Below are 14,371 nucleotides of genomic sequence, written 5' to 3'. Positions count from 1 at the left end.
AGTGGGGAATGTCCTTTAGTCCTAAAAGTGGTTTGAGGGCACAGGGCCAGCAACTAGAAAACCAGTTCAGGCCTTCCCTGCGGGGGCGGTGTATATGGCTCAACCCCTGGCCGACTCTGTGAGACACTAGCAGGGGTGTCCAACCTTTTGGCATCTCTGGGCCACACTAGAAGAAGAGTTGTCTTGGGCCACACAGTAAATGAAAACTGATGAGCAAAAACAGGTTTTAAGTAAATTGATGATTTTGTGTTGGGCCACATTCATAGCCATCCTAGGCTGCATGGGGCTCCCAGGGCGCAGGTTGGACACCCCTGCACTAGAGTCTCTTGAGAGCGTAGACAGCTGGACTCCCTCTTCTAGTCAGAGGCTCATAAGGGTCCAGGGTCCTTGCAAATTACCACGCCCATTTCTCTTTACAAGAGTGGGGATGAGCAGACCTCCACGAAACACAAGCCACGCTCCCAGGCCGAGATAATTCAGTCTAATGTGTGATAGACAAAACCCACAACAAGATGAATATTCTCAGCCTCTCCATCTTTCCTACCCTCCAGGAAGCGCCCCTGTCATTGATGGCTGGGGCTCCCGACACCTGTGCCAATTAGGGGAATTAGGGACAGAATCAAAGGAGCTGAAACAAGGACAAGGAATTTCCTTCTGCTGCAGAGAAAAAGAATACATCCGAGAATCAGAAAAAGGGCGGGGCGGGGCAAAGCAAGGGCTGCGCGAGAAAGTCTGGTGGTGTTTGGGAAGCAAGGAGAGGGAATGGCAGACCGCTGTGCCACAACGCATGAGATGAATGGAGAGGAGAGCAGTTTAAGATGTTTTCCTCTATGCTAGGAATGTAAACCTTTTATGAATTTTCCCAGAGACTATAAGAAAAATCTACACTGCTTTTTAATTCGTTTTGGCCATTGGCTGTGTTTCTTTTGAAGGTGATGTCATGCTGAGATGGGCCACAAGGCAACTCAGCTTCATAACAGTTGAATTTGGGGAGTATTGTCTGGGACTGCGGACCTAGGACGCAGCAGGTAAAGGAGCCAAGCCAGCGTCTTCACCATGCCTGTTGGGTGAATAGTGCACAAAGTACACAGACTCCAAAATGGGACTGGGGGTAAGCCAGACAGACCCCCAGGTAGAGGAAAATGGCATAGACTACTAATCATAATTTTAGCAGGAATGTTATGTTTGGGACTAGGGATGGAGATTCATGCCTATGCAGCATGGAGTCTTCCCCCCACCTTGGCCTACGAGGCTGGAATAAAGAAATAGCACAGCTAGGTGATTCCCAGAGGACAGGTAACAGGCAGGAAGCAGAAGAGGAGTGTGCAGGGGTTATTTTTCCTCGCTATAGGGCATACTTCAGTGTCATGGCCAGAGTATCCATTATACCCGCTTTTGCTTGAGAATAGACTCACTCAGCAAACCCTGGAGCACTGGTGTCCGGAGAGCCCAGCCCTGTGACCCAGCAAGTTCACTGAGGCTCTGCTTCACTTGTTGCTTCTGTCCCTCTTATTTTTCTGAGACCAGATCCTTCTATTCTTTGTCTGGTTTTCGGCGAGAATTCCTAAAGTAATCTGGTTCTGAATCTGATGCATCAATTGTCTCCTCCTTACATTTTCAAGTCTTGCTACTAGTCCATTCCCCCAGTTCCCACCTACCCTTAGTTCTCATGTCTGACCTGGAGCTTGACTGGATCAGCTGCACCTCTTGATCTCTGCACCTGTTTCCCATGTTCTTATGTGCTTGTCCAATAATTTGCCCTCACTCTAGGCTCAGACCCCTTGAACTCTGAGTGGACTTCATGCTAGTGTCTCTGGGCAGCATGATGCAATCTTACGCTGAAAGCCTTGACATACATGGCATCCTCAACAAGAGTGGCAAAGAGCCTTGTGTGATGGCATAATCCAGCTCCTGCTGTGTGGGGGCTATGTTTAAAGTAAGGGTAAGGCGAAGATGAGAGGCCCTTCAGCTACAGGACAACGTTCCAGCCACCTGAGGCACACTAGCCAGGAAGAGAGGCCCTATATTGGAGACAGGGTGACTCCTTGTAGATAGAAGGCAGGGACTCACCTGAAGGGTACGGGAGCTGGCAAGATAAAATCATCCATGCCAAACTCTGGTCAAGAGATGTGAAGTAACAGACCTAGGCAAAACCCCTGCGAGTTATGTCAGTCTTTTCTGATTACAGCAGAGCTCTTCGGGGAAGAATTGAACCTGTAAGCCCTGAGAATATGCTTGCTATAAATATGATCAGAAACTTAAACTGTGTAAGCTTAGCTGATTGGCTGTGTGTGTGTGTGCACATACATCTTGTCTCTGTTTCTAGTTTCCCTGTGGGGTTTGTTTTTTTTTTGTAATATCCTTTGGTAAATGCCAGGCCACATTGCCTTGCTTAGGGAAAGCAAGGAAAAGCATTTTTGTCTTCTCCTGAGCTTTAGGAATAACCTATGGGGCCCACAGTGGAGGTAGGAGATAACCAAGGTAAGAGTACCACAAGTTTGTGGAATGAAGTAAGGAAAGAAAGAACAAGCAAATGGGATTGCATCATTTGTTTTAAAAAATACAGTACTGCCCTGGCTGGTGTAGCTCAGTGGGTTGAGTGTGGGCCTGTGAACCAAAGGGTTGGCAGTTTGATTCCTAGTCAGGGCACATGCCTGGATTGCAGGCCAGGTTCCCAGTAGGGGGTGTGTAAGAGGCAACCACACACTGATGTCTCTCCCCTCTCTCCTTCCCTTCCCCTCTCTCTAAAAACAAATAAATAAAATCTTTAAAAATAAATAAATAGCCCTGGCTGGTGTAGCTCAGTGGATTGAGTGCGGGCTGTGAACCAAAGCATCACAGGTTCGATTCCCAGTCAGGGCACGTGCCTGGGTTGTGGGCCGGGTCCCCAGTGGGGGCCACATGAGAGGCAACCACACATTGATGTTTCTCTCTCTCTCTTTCTCCCTCCCTTCCCAACTCTAAAAATAAATAAATAAAATATTTAAAATAAATAAAATGTAAAAAAATTAAAAAATACAATACTGTAGGGGTTTTAATTTGTCATATATTTGTTTAAGAAAATCAATTTTCTAACAGTTGCATAATACTTGATTTTATCAGCAATGCCTTAGATGAAACATTCTGCTATTTAGGATATTTCCCCACTTATTTCTATTTTAATAATAGTAAGACAGGCATAGGCCAAACAGCTCTTTAGTATCACAGAAGCTCCTCTGGACCAGCCCACTTCACTAGAGTATGCAACCAAGGAAATCCAAGGTAACGCATTTGCTATCCTTGAATCTCTAGTATACAGAACACTCATCCATACCTAGCTCTTCCCCATGTTGGAGTGATATAATTTGTTTCTCCTCCCCAGATTTATTTCTTCTTGTGAACTTCATTTTTGGTTTCTGATCATTTGACTTCTCCAATTAACTAAGGCCATTATTAGTTTGTATGCTACTGCCCAGGTACTTTTTGCTTTTCAATATGAAGTCATCTGTAAACATGTTAAATTCAAATTTTCTTCCCTCTCCTACTCCACACCTCGAACAGGGAAAGAAGTTGTCACAAAGGTTAAGACACTCAGTGTACGTCTTTACCTGGGTACTGGGCCTGCCCAGGTGGAATCATCCTCACACACAGCCCTCCAACCCCCGTACTCGCTCCTTCCACACACTGTCAATAGTTTTCCCTTTAACCTGTTAGCTGATGCAAAAAATTATTCAGAGTTAGAAATAATACTGTAGTCTGGCCAGGATGACAGCATAGGTATACATGGCTCACCTCTTCACACAACCACATCAAAATTACAACTAAAATATAGAACAACCATCACTCAGAACCATCAGAAATAGAGTTGAATGGAAGTCTGACAACTACAGAATTAAAAAATAAACAACCCACATGCATCCAGACTGGGAGGAGGGGCAAAGACACAAAACAGGCTGGTCCCACAACCACGTGTAATAGGTAAAAATTCAGGAGGGATATCTTGGGAGTGAGGAGTCCCAGCCCACCACCAGGCCCCCCAGCCCAGGGTTCCAGTGCCAGGAAGATAAGTCCCCGTAACTTCTTGCTGTGAAGACCCTCAGTAGGGATTGAGTCAGTGGAAGAAACTTCTGGAGTCCCAAGCAGTTCCTCTTAAAGAACCCACAAACAGACTTACTCAGACTCACTCCCTCTGAGCTCCAGCACCAGGGTAGCAACTTGAAAGGCACCAGTGGCATACAGGGAGGAACTGAAGTGTCTGGCATCCAGGCAAGAGCTGCGGGACAGTTTTCTCCTAGACAGAAAGAGAGGCAGAGGCCATTGTCCCTTTTCTGAACCCTCTCCCCACAGAGCCACAGAGCTAGCAGGAGGCTGCCACATCTAAGACTCCATCAACCTGGCCATCACTGTTTCTACCACCCAACTTACAGTCCATCCAAGCTGTTAAAAGGGACTTTTCCACATGAATGGCTGGTCTTGGCTCATGCTTCACAACTTTCTAAATCCTCTCAAACAAGCAACAGCCAACCTCAGTGAACCCCCAGCTGCCCCTACCTCTTGTGAAGTGGCCCCAGGCCCAGCGCTAGCAGTAGCCAGCCTAGATTCATAGATTGGCTTCACCTGGAAATCTCCAAGCCCAGTACAATTAGCAGCCATCTCAGATTGCTTTATAGCTCAGGAACACAGGTGGGAGCTGAACTTGCCTTGCACCACTCAGGAAACCCCAGGGATAGCATACCCAGTGGACAGCTACAGACCACATCAGAGCACTACCACTCTGCCCCTGCACAGCTGGCCTTCCATGGAGGGCAGAGGTTGATGGTCAGTGGTCACAGCCAGTCCTTTCAGCTGACTGGTTTGGGCAAATCTCTTCCATTGATCTTCCAACAGCAATCAAGTCTCAACTACAAGAGGAGGGTGTACTCAGCCCACACAGAGGGTACACCTTGAGTACCTAGCTTAGGTGATAGGAGTGGCTGTGCCACTGGACCCTACAAGACACTTGCTACATTAGGCCACACTACCAAGACACAGAATCAAAGCAGCTCTACCTAATACACAGAAACAGACACAGGGAGGCTGCCAAAATGCGGAAACATGGATGAAATGAAAGAACAGATCAAAACTCCAGAAAAAGAGCTAAATGAAATAAAGATAAGCAATCTATTAGATGCAGAGTTCAAAACACTGGTTATAAGGATGCTCAAGGGACTTAGCAAGGACCTCAACAGCATAAAAAAGATCCATTCAGAAGCAAAGGATATACTAATTGAAATAAAGACCAATTTACAGGGAAATAACAATAGAGTGGATGAAGCTGAGAATCAAGCTAATGATTTGGAACATAAGGACGCAAAAAAAAAAACAAAAACAAAAAACAACAACACACAAAAAACAAGCAATCAGAATAAGAAGAAAAAAGAATCCAAAATAATGAGAATAGTGTAAGCAGCCTCTGAGACAATGTCAAGAGGTCCAACATTTGCATTATAGGGGTGCACAAAGGAGAAGAGAAAGAGCAAGAAGTTGAAAATCTATTTGAAAAAATAATAAAGGAAAACTTCCCTAATTTGGTGAAGAAAATAGACATGCAAGTCCAGGAAGTACAGAGAACCCCAAACAAGGCCCACTCTAAGACACATCATAATGAAAATGCCAAAGATAAAGATAAAGAGAGAATCTTAAAAGCAGCAGGAGAAAAGAAGTTAGTTACCTACAGGGGAGTTCCCATAAGACCGTCAGCTGATTTCTCAAAAGAAATTTTTCAGGTTAGAAGGGATTGACAAGAAATATTCAAAGTTATGAAAAGCAGGGACCTATAGCCAAGATTGCTCTACCCAGAAAGCTATCCTTTAGAATCAAAAGGCAGATAAAGAGCTTCCCAAACAAGAAAAAACTAAAAGAGTTCATCATCACTAAACCATTATTATATGAAATCTTAAGGGGCTTATTTAAGCAAAAGAAGATCAAAACTATGAACAATAAAATAGTAATAAACATATCTATCAACAATTGAACCTAAAAAACAAACTAAGCAAACAAGAACAGAGACAGAATCATCGATATGGAGAGCATTTTGATGGTTGCCAGATAGAAGGGGGTTATGGAGGAACCTGAGAAGAGGTGAGGGGACTAAGAAGTACTAACAGGTAGTTACAGAATAGCCATGGGGATGTATACTATACTGTACAGCACAGTATAGAAAATGGAGTAGCCAAAGAACTTATACGCATGTCCCATGGACATGAACAATAGTGCGGGGATTGCCTAAGGAGGGGGGGTTGCGGGGTGGAAGGGAGCAAAGGGGGGAATATTGGGACAACTCTAATAGTATAATCAATAAAATATATTTTAAAAAGATAATATTATAAATTATCCAGTCCAATCCCCTAACAAACCGTGAGAATGATTTATTAAAGGTCGCTGAATTAATAAGTGGCAGAAACAAAATTGAATTCAGGTCTCCTAAATCCAGTATGTGAGGGCTGTGGGGTTATGAATGAGAGAATGGGACGTAATGGTTTTTGTTATTCATTCAACAAAAGTATTGAACATTTACTTACTACGTGCCAGGCACTATTTTAGGTTCTGGGGATTCCGTGATGGTGATAGAGGGCGCGGAAGAGACAAAAATTCTCTGTCCTTGTGGAGCTTTCATTCTCAAAATTTAAGTAATTTGTCTCACCATCGTGGAAAACCTCTCAGTGCCCTAAGGAGGAGTGTTTGGGTCTGCTACGGGAGGGAATCCCATCCTTTCTCGTTCCTGTGCTATCTACAGCGCGAGGGCTGATTTACTGCAGCGGCCGAGAGGCGGAAACCTCGGGGGCGCCCTCTCTCGCCTCTGCACCTCCACCGCCAGGCCAGGCGGCGCCGGCTCCAGTGCGCCGCCTCACTCCACTCTAGTCTGGGATTTAGCGCCCGCTTCTCTACCCAGTCTACTTTCCCGAGAACGGCTGGAGGACAAAGAAGCCAGACCCGCCGTAGCGCCTTGCTCTGAGAAAGGACTGCGGGCGCGTGAAAATCCTTTCAAGGCAGTCGCGCTCAGTGCCTAGCGCCGCGACCTGGGAAGGGATGACCTCTCCCGGACTTGGGGGATTATGCAGCAAACTGCTCTCTCGTGCTTTCCTCAGAAATACTGCAGCCACGCGCTCTTTCCAGCCTCAGCTGGGGACACTGCAGCTTTCCCTCCCCTCCCGCCCCTCCCGCAGGCTCACACCCCAGAGCCCCACTGCAGTTTCCAAGCCATCCTCCCTTTTCTTCTCCACTTCCTGCTTGCCATGGCGACACACGTCATTTACGTGGCATGCGTCGCCTTGGAAACAGGGGAGCATCCGCGGCGCAGCTGGGAGACCCACCCCTGCCGCTCCAACCACACTCGCGGGCGCTGCCAGTTAACGGCCGAGGGGAGTCCCGAGCCCTACCCGCTACTGGCCTTGGTCTCGACCCGGGCCCCTCCGCAAATGCTTCTGTGACCCAGGGAATCGGCGAGCACTTGCTGCTCGTGGCTCCGAGAGGACGGCGCTGACACGGGCGCAGTTCCAGAGGCGAGGCAGAGCAGGGCGCCCTCGCCCCGGGGTGAGCGGGAGAGACGTCGGCCCTGGGACTCCGCTCGGGTCCTCGTCCCGCAGGCTCTTCCGAGCCTCCCCGGATCCTGCTGCTCCCTCCGCCGAGGTTCCTCTCCTCACGTCGGCTCCCCGCCCCTCTCGGAAGCCTCCTCTAACCTCAGCTCCTCCCTGTCGCTCCGGGGACCTCTCCCCCTCCCCCCTCCTCCATTCCAGGAGTCGGGCTGGGTCGGACCCACAGCGGCCACCGCCCGCTTCTGCCATTCAATGGAGGACGGTCTGCTGGAGATCATGACCAAGGACGGCGGCGACATGCCGGCACCTCTGGAGGTGTCCACCGTGCCGGCCGTTGGGGACGTGATCTCCGGCGAGTACAACGGCGGCATGAAGGAACTAATGGAGCACCTGAAGGCCCAGCTGCAGGCCCTGTTTGAGGACGTGAGGGCCATGCGGGGGGCCCTGGACGAACAGGCCTCGCACATCCAGGTGCTCTCAGACGACGTGTGCGCCAACCAGCGAGCCATTGTCTCCATGTGCCAGATTATGACCACGGCGCCCCGCCAGGGCGGCCTGGGCGTGGTCCGCGGCAAGGGTAGCTTCCCGGGCGCCCCCAAAGAGCCCGAGACCCCTTCGCCTGGAATCGAGGACAGCGCTTTACTGGGTCGCGATCCTGAGGACGAGGACGACGACGATGAAGAAGAGAAGGAAATGCCCCGCTCCTCCACACCCACTAGTCACTGTGAGGGCTCAGAGAGCCCCTGTGCCGGTCTCCTTGGGGGGGACGGGCCACTTGTGGAGCCCCTCGATCTGCCCGACATTACCCTGCTGCAGCTGGAGGGCGAGGCCTCCCTGTGAGGGGCACCGAGGGGCACTACTTTCCCGAGCTGGCTTTGGGTTTCCGAGTGCATGACGTGAGTGGACTGAACGGCGCGGTGCAGCACGCTTCCCTCCGACCGCTGCTCTGGGGGTCAGGCAGAGAGAGACTCCTTGAGGAAGGATTTCTAGGGTGAAGGACTTTGGGAGCATCGAGAATTCTTTCTGCCTAACCAAGCGAGACGTAGCAAACTGCGGAAAGGTGAGGTTCCGGGAGAGGAAGCGCCCATCTCTGGACTCCTATCCATCCCCTACCCTGCCCTTTCCCCCTCCTCAGCCAACAGGAGAACCCCTGAATTGTGTAAATAAAACTCTGCTTTTTCTATTCTGAAAAAGGACTTAGCTAGGACTATGGCAAATAGTCTCTAACGATTTACCTAGAAATTAAGGAATTGGGGCATTCTGTTCTGGCAACAGAAAATTTCCCCTTCTGCTGAAATCCAAGATATTCGGCGCTCTGCAGAAGCCTCTCCCCTCACACAGATCTTCGCGGCTGCTGATTGGTAAAGGAGGCTTGAGGAGGGAACTGCAGCCCTAGGAATCTGGGAGAATGGGGTTCCCAGGGCTCCTGGGCTAGGAGGAGCTGGCTGTGAATGTGCATGAAGACAAATAGCTCAACCTCTAGGATTTTGCATGCAGAGCGGATCCTGCCTTGTCACTGACTACATCTGGAATTGCTTTTTCCACTCACTGGGACTTAGAGAACAAAGAGCCCAGTCCACAGGCAGAGACTTGGGGGTTCTCAGCAACAGCCCAGATTTAGGGGACATTTGAGGGGCTCTTGGGGGCCGCATCCAAAAACTGTCTCTCTCCTGGCTACACCCGCTTAACTTCAGTTCCTTTTCCTTTCGATATGTCCCTGCCCACTGCCTCTCGGTCTGGCTTCCATGTCTTGTGTGTGTTACGTGTGTCCACTTGTGTAGTAGTGTGTGAGCCCTGAGGGGCAGGGCGTGTGGCTCTGGTTTTAGGTTCAGGGGGCTTCAGACCCTTCTGTGAGCCCCAGGCTACCATGGCACTTACCCCTCTCCTTCCCTCTTTCCCCCCACAGTCAGGGCATGCAGCATGTGACTGTCCTGAGGTTCTTAACTGATGTGCCTCCCACCTCCTCAAGTGGTGACTTTGTGTGCCCTTCCTCCTCCTCTGTGTATTCCTTCTCAATGCTTTTCTTGGTGTTAACCTTAATAAAGAGGCATCATCTCCCCTTCTTGCCTGCTGGTACTAGGGGGATGTCAGGGTTGGGCTTCTCGGCTCACTGCATGGACCAGGGCTCAGTGGGAACTGCAGGGACCACGTCTTCCCTCCTCTCTCCTTGCTTCTGGTTCCAAGGAGATGACCATACCTGCCCTAGTCAGAACAGGCATTGCCTACGCTTCTGCTTTCCCTTCCACCCTGGACCTTGACTCCCAGCTGGACTGGGAAAGGACAGGGTATGTGTTGAGACTCCCAAACTAACAAGGGTTTTTTAATAGCCAGAACTCCAGATGTGCAAGAGACTTCTTTTCAGTGAAGCACCTGACCCCCGCCCAAGAGATGATTTCTAAACCCAAGTCCTGAAATGGCCTGACACCTGTTTCACGGGAGGGTTCAGGAGGGGGTATTGTTTGTGAGGCATTGCTGGGGATCTCCGAGAGCCCCAGCCGAGCGACACATCACAAAGGAAACTGCAATGACTGCCTCAGCCTCCAGTGGATAATGTCTTACTCCGGGGAGCTTAGACTGACATCAGCTCTCCTCAGCTCCCTTGGGCTTCAGAGATTTCCCAAGGCTGCCCCAGAAAATCTGGAAGAAGAATAAGCTGGGGGGTGGTGTGTGTGTGTGTGAGCTTGCTGCTGGTTGCTGTGGAGAGAGCTCTGGAGTCCCGGATCTGGGCTTGAATCTCAGTTCCAGCACTGATGAATGCTTGAGATTTAGATTCTGCATTGTGTAAAATGGGGACAAAAAGTTTTGGGGGAGAAAAATATCTAAGGCTCCTGGGAAGTCTTGTGCAAATGTTAGTTGTCTTATATGTAGTTCTCTTGGAATAGGGTGGGTGGGGGAATGGTGATGACTGACTCCTCTGGGAAAACAAAATGACCTAGAGAAGGTTCTAGAAGCTCTCTGTTTATATAATCTTTCTCTGAAGAACTCTTATCCTTCAGGATAGTCAAATAAAACAGGATGGTGAGATTTCTGAGCTGACATAGGCCTTTTTATTTGTTAAAAGTTACGGGCCAAAAAGTTCTTCAGGATGACCAGAGGAAGCCTGGGTTGTGCAGTGTTTGGGGAATGTGGGCTGCGGCCTTTAAAGTGGGCCGCTAAAGTACACTGGTGGGGAAGCGTCCCTGGGAAGAAGCGGGGAGGTAGGTTCCTGTTATAGTTCCAGTATTTAGCACCAATAACAACAGTGATAGCTATCATTTATTGAGCACCTACTGTGTGCCAGACACTGCTCAATTTTGTCTCCCAACCACCATATGAAGTAGGCACTGTTGCTATTTTCACATAACAGTTCCAGAAACAGACTCCAAGCCTTGCTCAAGGTCAGATAGCTAGTACTTGGCAAAACCAGGACTTAAACCCAGGCCTTCTGACTTAAAGGACCCCTAGATTGAAACCATGCTGCTCATTGCTCTATTATTTGGATCGTCAGACAAGGAGATCCCTTATTTCCCCAATCAAGAGTAAGACTCCTGAAAAGGAAACAATGTTAGTTTTAATCACTTTTTACCTTCTCAGTTGTAACATAAAATTGCATTTCAGGTTTTGGTTAGTGACCCTTCTCAGAGTCCAGCAGGTGATAACACAGTAAAGGCACCAAGAAGATGATGTTTTAGACCTGCTCCTTGAGATGAGGATGCTGATGTCCCCAGATATCCCTGACACAGCTCCATTCTTATGCCTCTTTCCCATTCTCTGTAGCTCAGACTCTTCAGAAGCTGCCACGAATCAAGGCAGCACAGCCTTTTAGTCTCTAGAAAGATCTGATTGAGCCCTTCAACCCTGGACTCCATTTTGGTTCCCCTTCCTGTGCTCACTGTCATAAATGTGTCATCAGCCCCATAGCCCAGGCCTCCTAGAAGTACTCCACCTATTCCTTCCAAGCCTAGATAGATATAAACACCTCCAGCTTTCTCTGGCTTTTTTCAGTCACCTGCACCAGCACTACATAGGGATCCAGCACGGATTAGTCTCCCACGTCCTCCTCCCTCCCTACTGTCTACCCCTCTTGCATTTCTCCTTTGAAATGGTCCTGATTAGTGAGTTTCAGGTGAGGTTCCTAACCAGGGGTTCATGGACAGGGTCACTATTGATCTTCAAAGGGCCATAGCCCCTTAAAATTGAATGCAAAAATTATGTAAGTACGTACATTCCCTGAAGAGAATATCTTTTATTTAAACTTAATTCTTAAAGGTAAGAATTAAGTGAAAAAGAAATAATCACTGAGCTAAAGGGTAATGAGACTTTTTAACTTAAAAAAAAAACCCAAAAACCAGAGAAAAGCCCTGGTTGGTGTGGCTCCGTGGATTGAGCACCAGCCCTGTGAACCGAAGGGTCGCCAGTTCAATTCCCAATTGGGGTACATGCCGGGGTTGCAGGCCAGGTCCCCAGTGAGGGGCGTGCCAGAGGCAACCACACACTGATGTTTCTCTCCCTCTCTTTCTCCCTCCCTTTCCCTTTCTCTAAAAATAAAATCTTTAAAAAACAGATACCAGAGAAGTGATTCTGCCTGAACTAGTACTATACTGAACTGGCAATATGCCCTTGCCTCCCGGGGCCTCCAGAGTATTTCCACTGAATTGAAATCCTCACATGAACCTGATTACTCATAGCCCACTCAACAAGTTCAGATTATCTTGACACCTGTTGCAATGTGCTAAGGATCTTCTAATACTCACACTCTCACCTCTCAATGGTAAGAGAAATCTCTAAGGGCTAGCTCCTAATCTCAAAGTGCAAACACACACAACTCTGTAGAGATATGCTACAACTTTAACCTGGCACAACTAAATTCTGTTCCTGAGAAACAGTTATTTCTCGAAGAACTGCAATGTGGCCTACATAAATCTGCCTCAGCATCACCGCAGAGTGCGGTCTCTGCTTGGTGTGTACAAGGAAATAAATCGATTACCCTGAAGTTTCCCCAGAAATTAGGAACAGTTCTTTCCCAAATATATGTAAGTCTATCCTTCTTGCAAAACAGAAAACTAATTGTATCTTTGAAAAGACAGATTTTCCTAGTCATCTTTCCCCATCTACATGCCTAGGAATAGAAATTCAGCCAAGATGCTCTGATACAGCAAGAAATGATATAGAAGGACAAAAGGAGTATTCTTGACTCTTTTTATCCCAGATACCATACCCTTCCCCAACTCCCTACCCTCTTCTAGAATATTCCCAGAGGTGAATTCCCTTAGAGAAACACAGCCTTTCTGCTTGGAAGCACTGTGCTTATAGAAGGAAGCCTGCTCTGTAAATAATGCTGTGATGGTGCCACCTGGTGAGGAACAGGAGCATTACAAGGGAATCCTCAAAGGCTTGAAATTTATGGCTTTCAATTCCGTGAGCACTACTAAGTGCTTTCTAAAGGCCTGGCTCTCGGCCAGGTAGTGGGTGGTGGGGACGGAAGAGGAAATTGAATAAATAAAATGTATTTGAAGAATATAACAACCAACTGCAATAAACTAACCAGTCTCCTCCAGCCTTTTACACACCTATAATCCTAAAGATGACTCTTCCTAAATCACAGGTCTGAACATTCATTCTCAGGTATCTGCACCATGTCCCCCTTATATCCTGAATTAAATATAAAATCCAGTGGTTGGGGGGAGTTGAGGTCTTCCCTAGTATGGCCTGGAATATTTTTCACCCACACATTTAATTTCCCAGGTGCATCTTCTAGCCACCCTCTCATCAGTGGGAAGCCCCTCCCATCCAGTCAGCTAGCAATGACTCCCAAGGGCATCCCAGCTGTGCTACTCTCTGAATGGGTGGACTGGATAAGCGCCCCTGACCCTTGATTGATTTCTCTTAGTCTTCCCAAGAGAAACACATCTCTCATTCAGAAAAGGGACTTCCGCAGCCTTGGTCACCTGCACCAGCTTCTCCTGGGGCGTCCCCCAAGGCAGTTTTTACCTCTTCCCTCTCTTATGCTACCTGGAAATGGGAAATCCCCAGAAAAAAATATGCAAAGCTTTTTATTATGAATTTTTGCTTTTATTTCTAGAAACAAGTTTCATAGCTTTCATTAAATTCTTAAGTCTGTAAGGCCAAAGAAGTTAACAAACATTATAGTCCAAAGATGCTATTCACCACGTACCAGAAATGCCCATTTTTCTGACTGATTTTTTGCTCATTCTCTTTACTCTTCCTACTCCATTCCATTTCAGCCACTTGGAATCCTACCAGGTCTTTGAGCCCCTTTTCAAATGCTACTTCCTTCATGGAGCCTTTCCTAATGTGGTCTCTTTCTCCTTTAAATGCCTCCATTTTTTTTTTTGCATTTCTATTTTTCTTTAAAAAAAATTCTCACCCTAAGATATATTTTGTGATGTTAGAGAGAGAGGAAGGGGAGCAGAAAGAAAAAGAAAGAAATGTCGACATGGTAAACATTCATTGGTTGTGTCCCATATGCACCCTGACCAGGGATAGAACCCACAGCCTTTTGGTGCACGGGATGATGCTCCAGCCAAATGAGCCACCCAGGCAGGGCTACTTTTATTATTATTTATGTGCTTCTCATTCCCCTGTCCAGAGTATTAATATCTTGAGACCTAGAACTGCTCTCTCATTTTTATGGTCGCTGAAGTATTGACCTTATTTTATTGACTTTAAGGCACCATTGATTGCACATCATTACTTTAGAAAATACGTTTTAAAAATACTGCCAGTTAAACTATCACTATGCTTTCTTATCATTTACATTTTAAAGTTTCCCTCTTATTTAAAGAGCTCATGTAGACTTATTTAGAAATAAAGCCTTT

The 14,371-nt window shown here is 47.5% G+C and overlaps 1 protein-coding gene across 1 annotated transcript; it reads left to right on the top strand.

Annotated features, from left to right (window-relative positions):
- The first annotated feature begins 7,805 nt into the window (after positions 1-7,805).
- CCDC184 (coiled-coil domain containing 184) lies at positions 7,806-10,497 on the top strand. The gene has a single exon (XM_045829536.1). The coding sequence runs from the start codon at positions 7,806-7,808 to the stop codon at positions 8,391-8,393; it is 588 nt and encodes a 195-aa protein (XP_045685492.1). The 3' UTR covers positions 8,394-10,497.
- Positions 10,498-14,371: the final 3,874 nt, after the last annotated feature.

This window comes from Phyllostomus hastatus, unplaced genomic scaffold (assembly GCF_019186645.2).
Source record: "Phyllostomus hastatus isolate PE091 unplaced genomic scaffold, TTU_PhHast_1.1 phas_scaffold_93, whole genome shotgun sequence".
Classification (NCBI taxonomy): Eukaryota; Metazoa; Chordata; class Mammalia; order Chiroptera; family Phyllostomidae; genus Phyllostomus; species Phyllostomus hastatus.
This window is presented reverse-complemented; position numbering and strand designations above follow the sequence as displayed.

Coding starts and splice junctions, on each gene's coding strand:
- CCDC184 (XM_045829536.1), top strand. CDS start 7,806: ATGGAGGACGGTCTGCTGGAGATCATGACCAAGGACGGCGGCGACATG.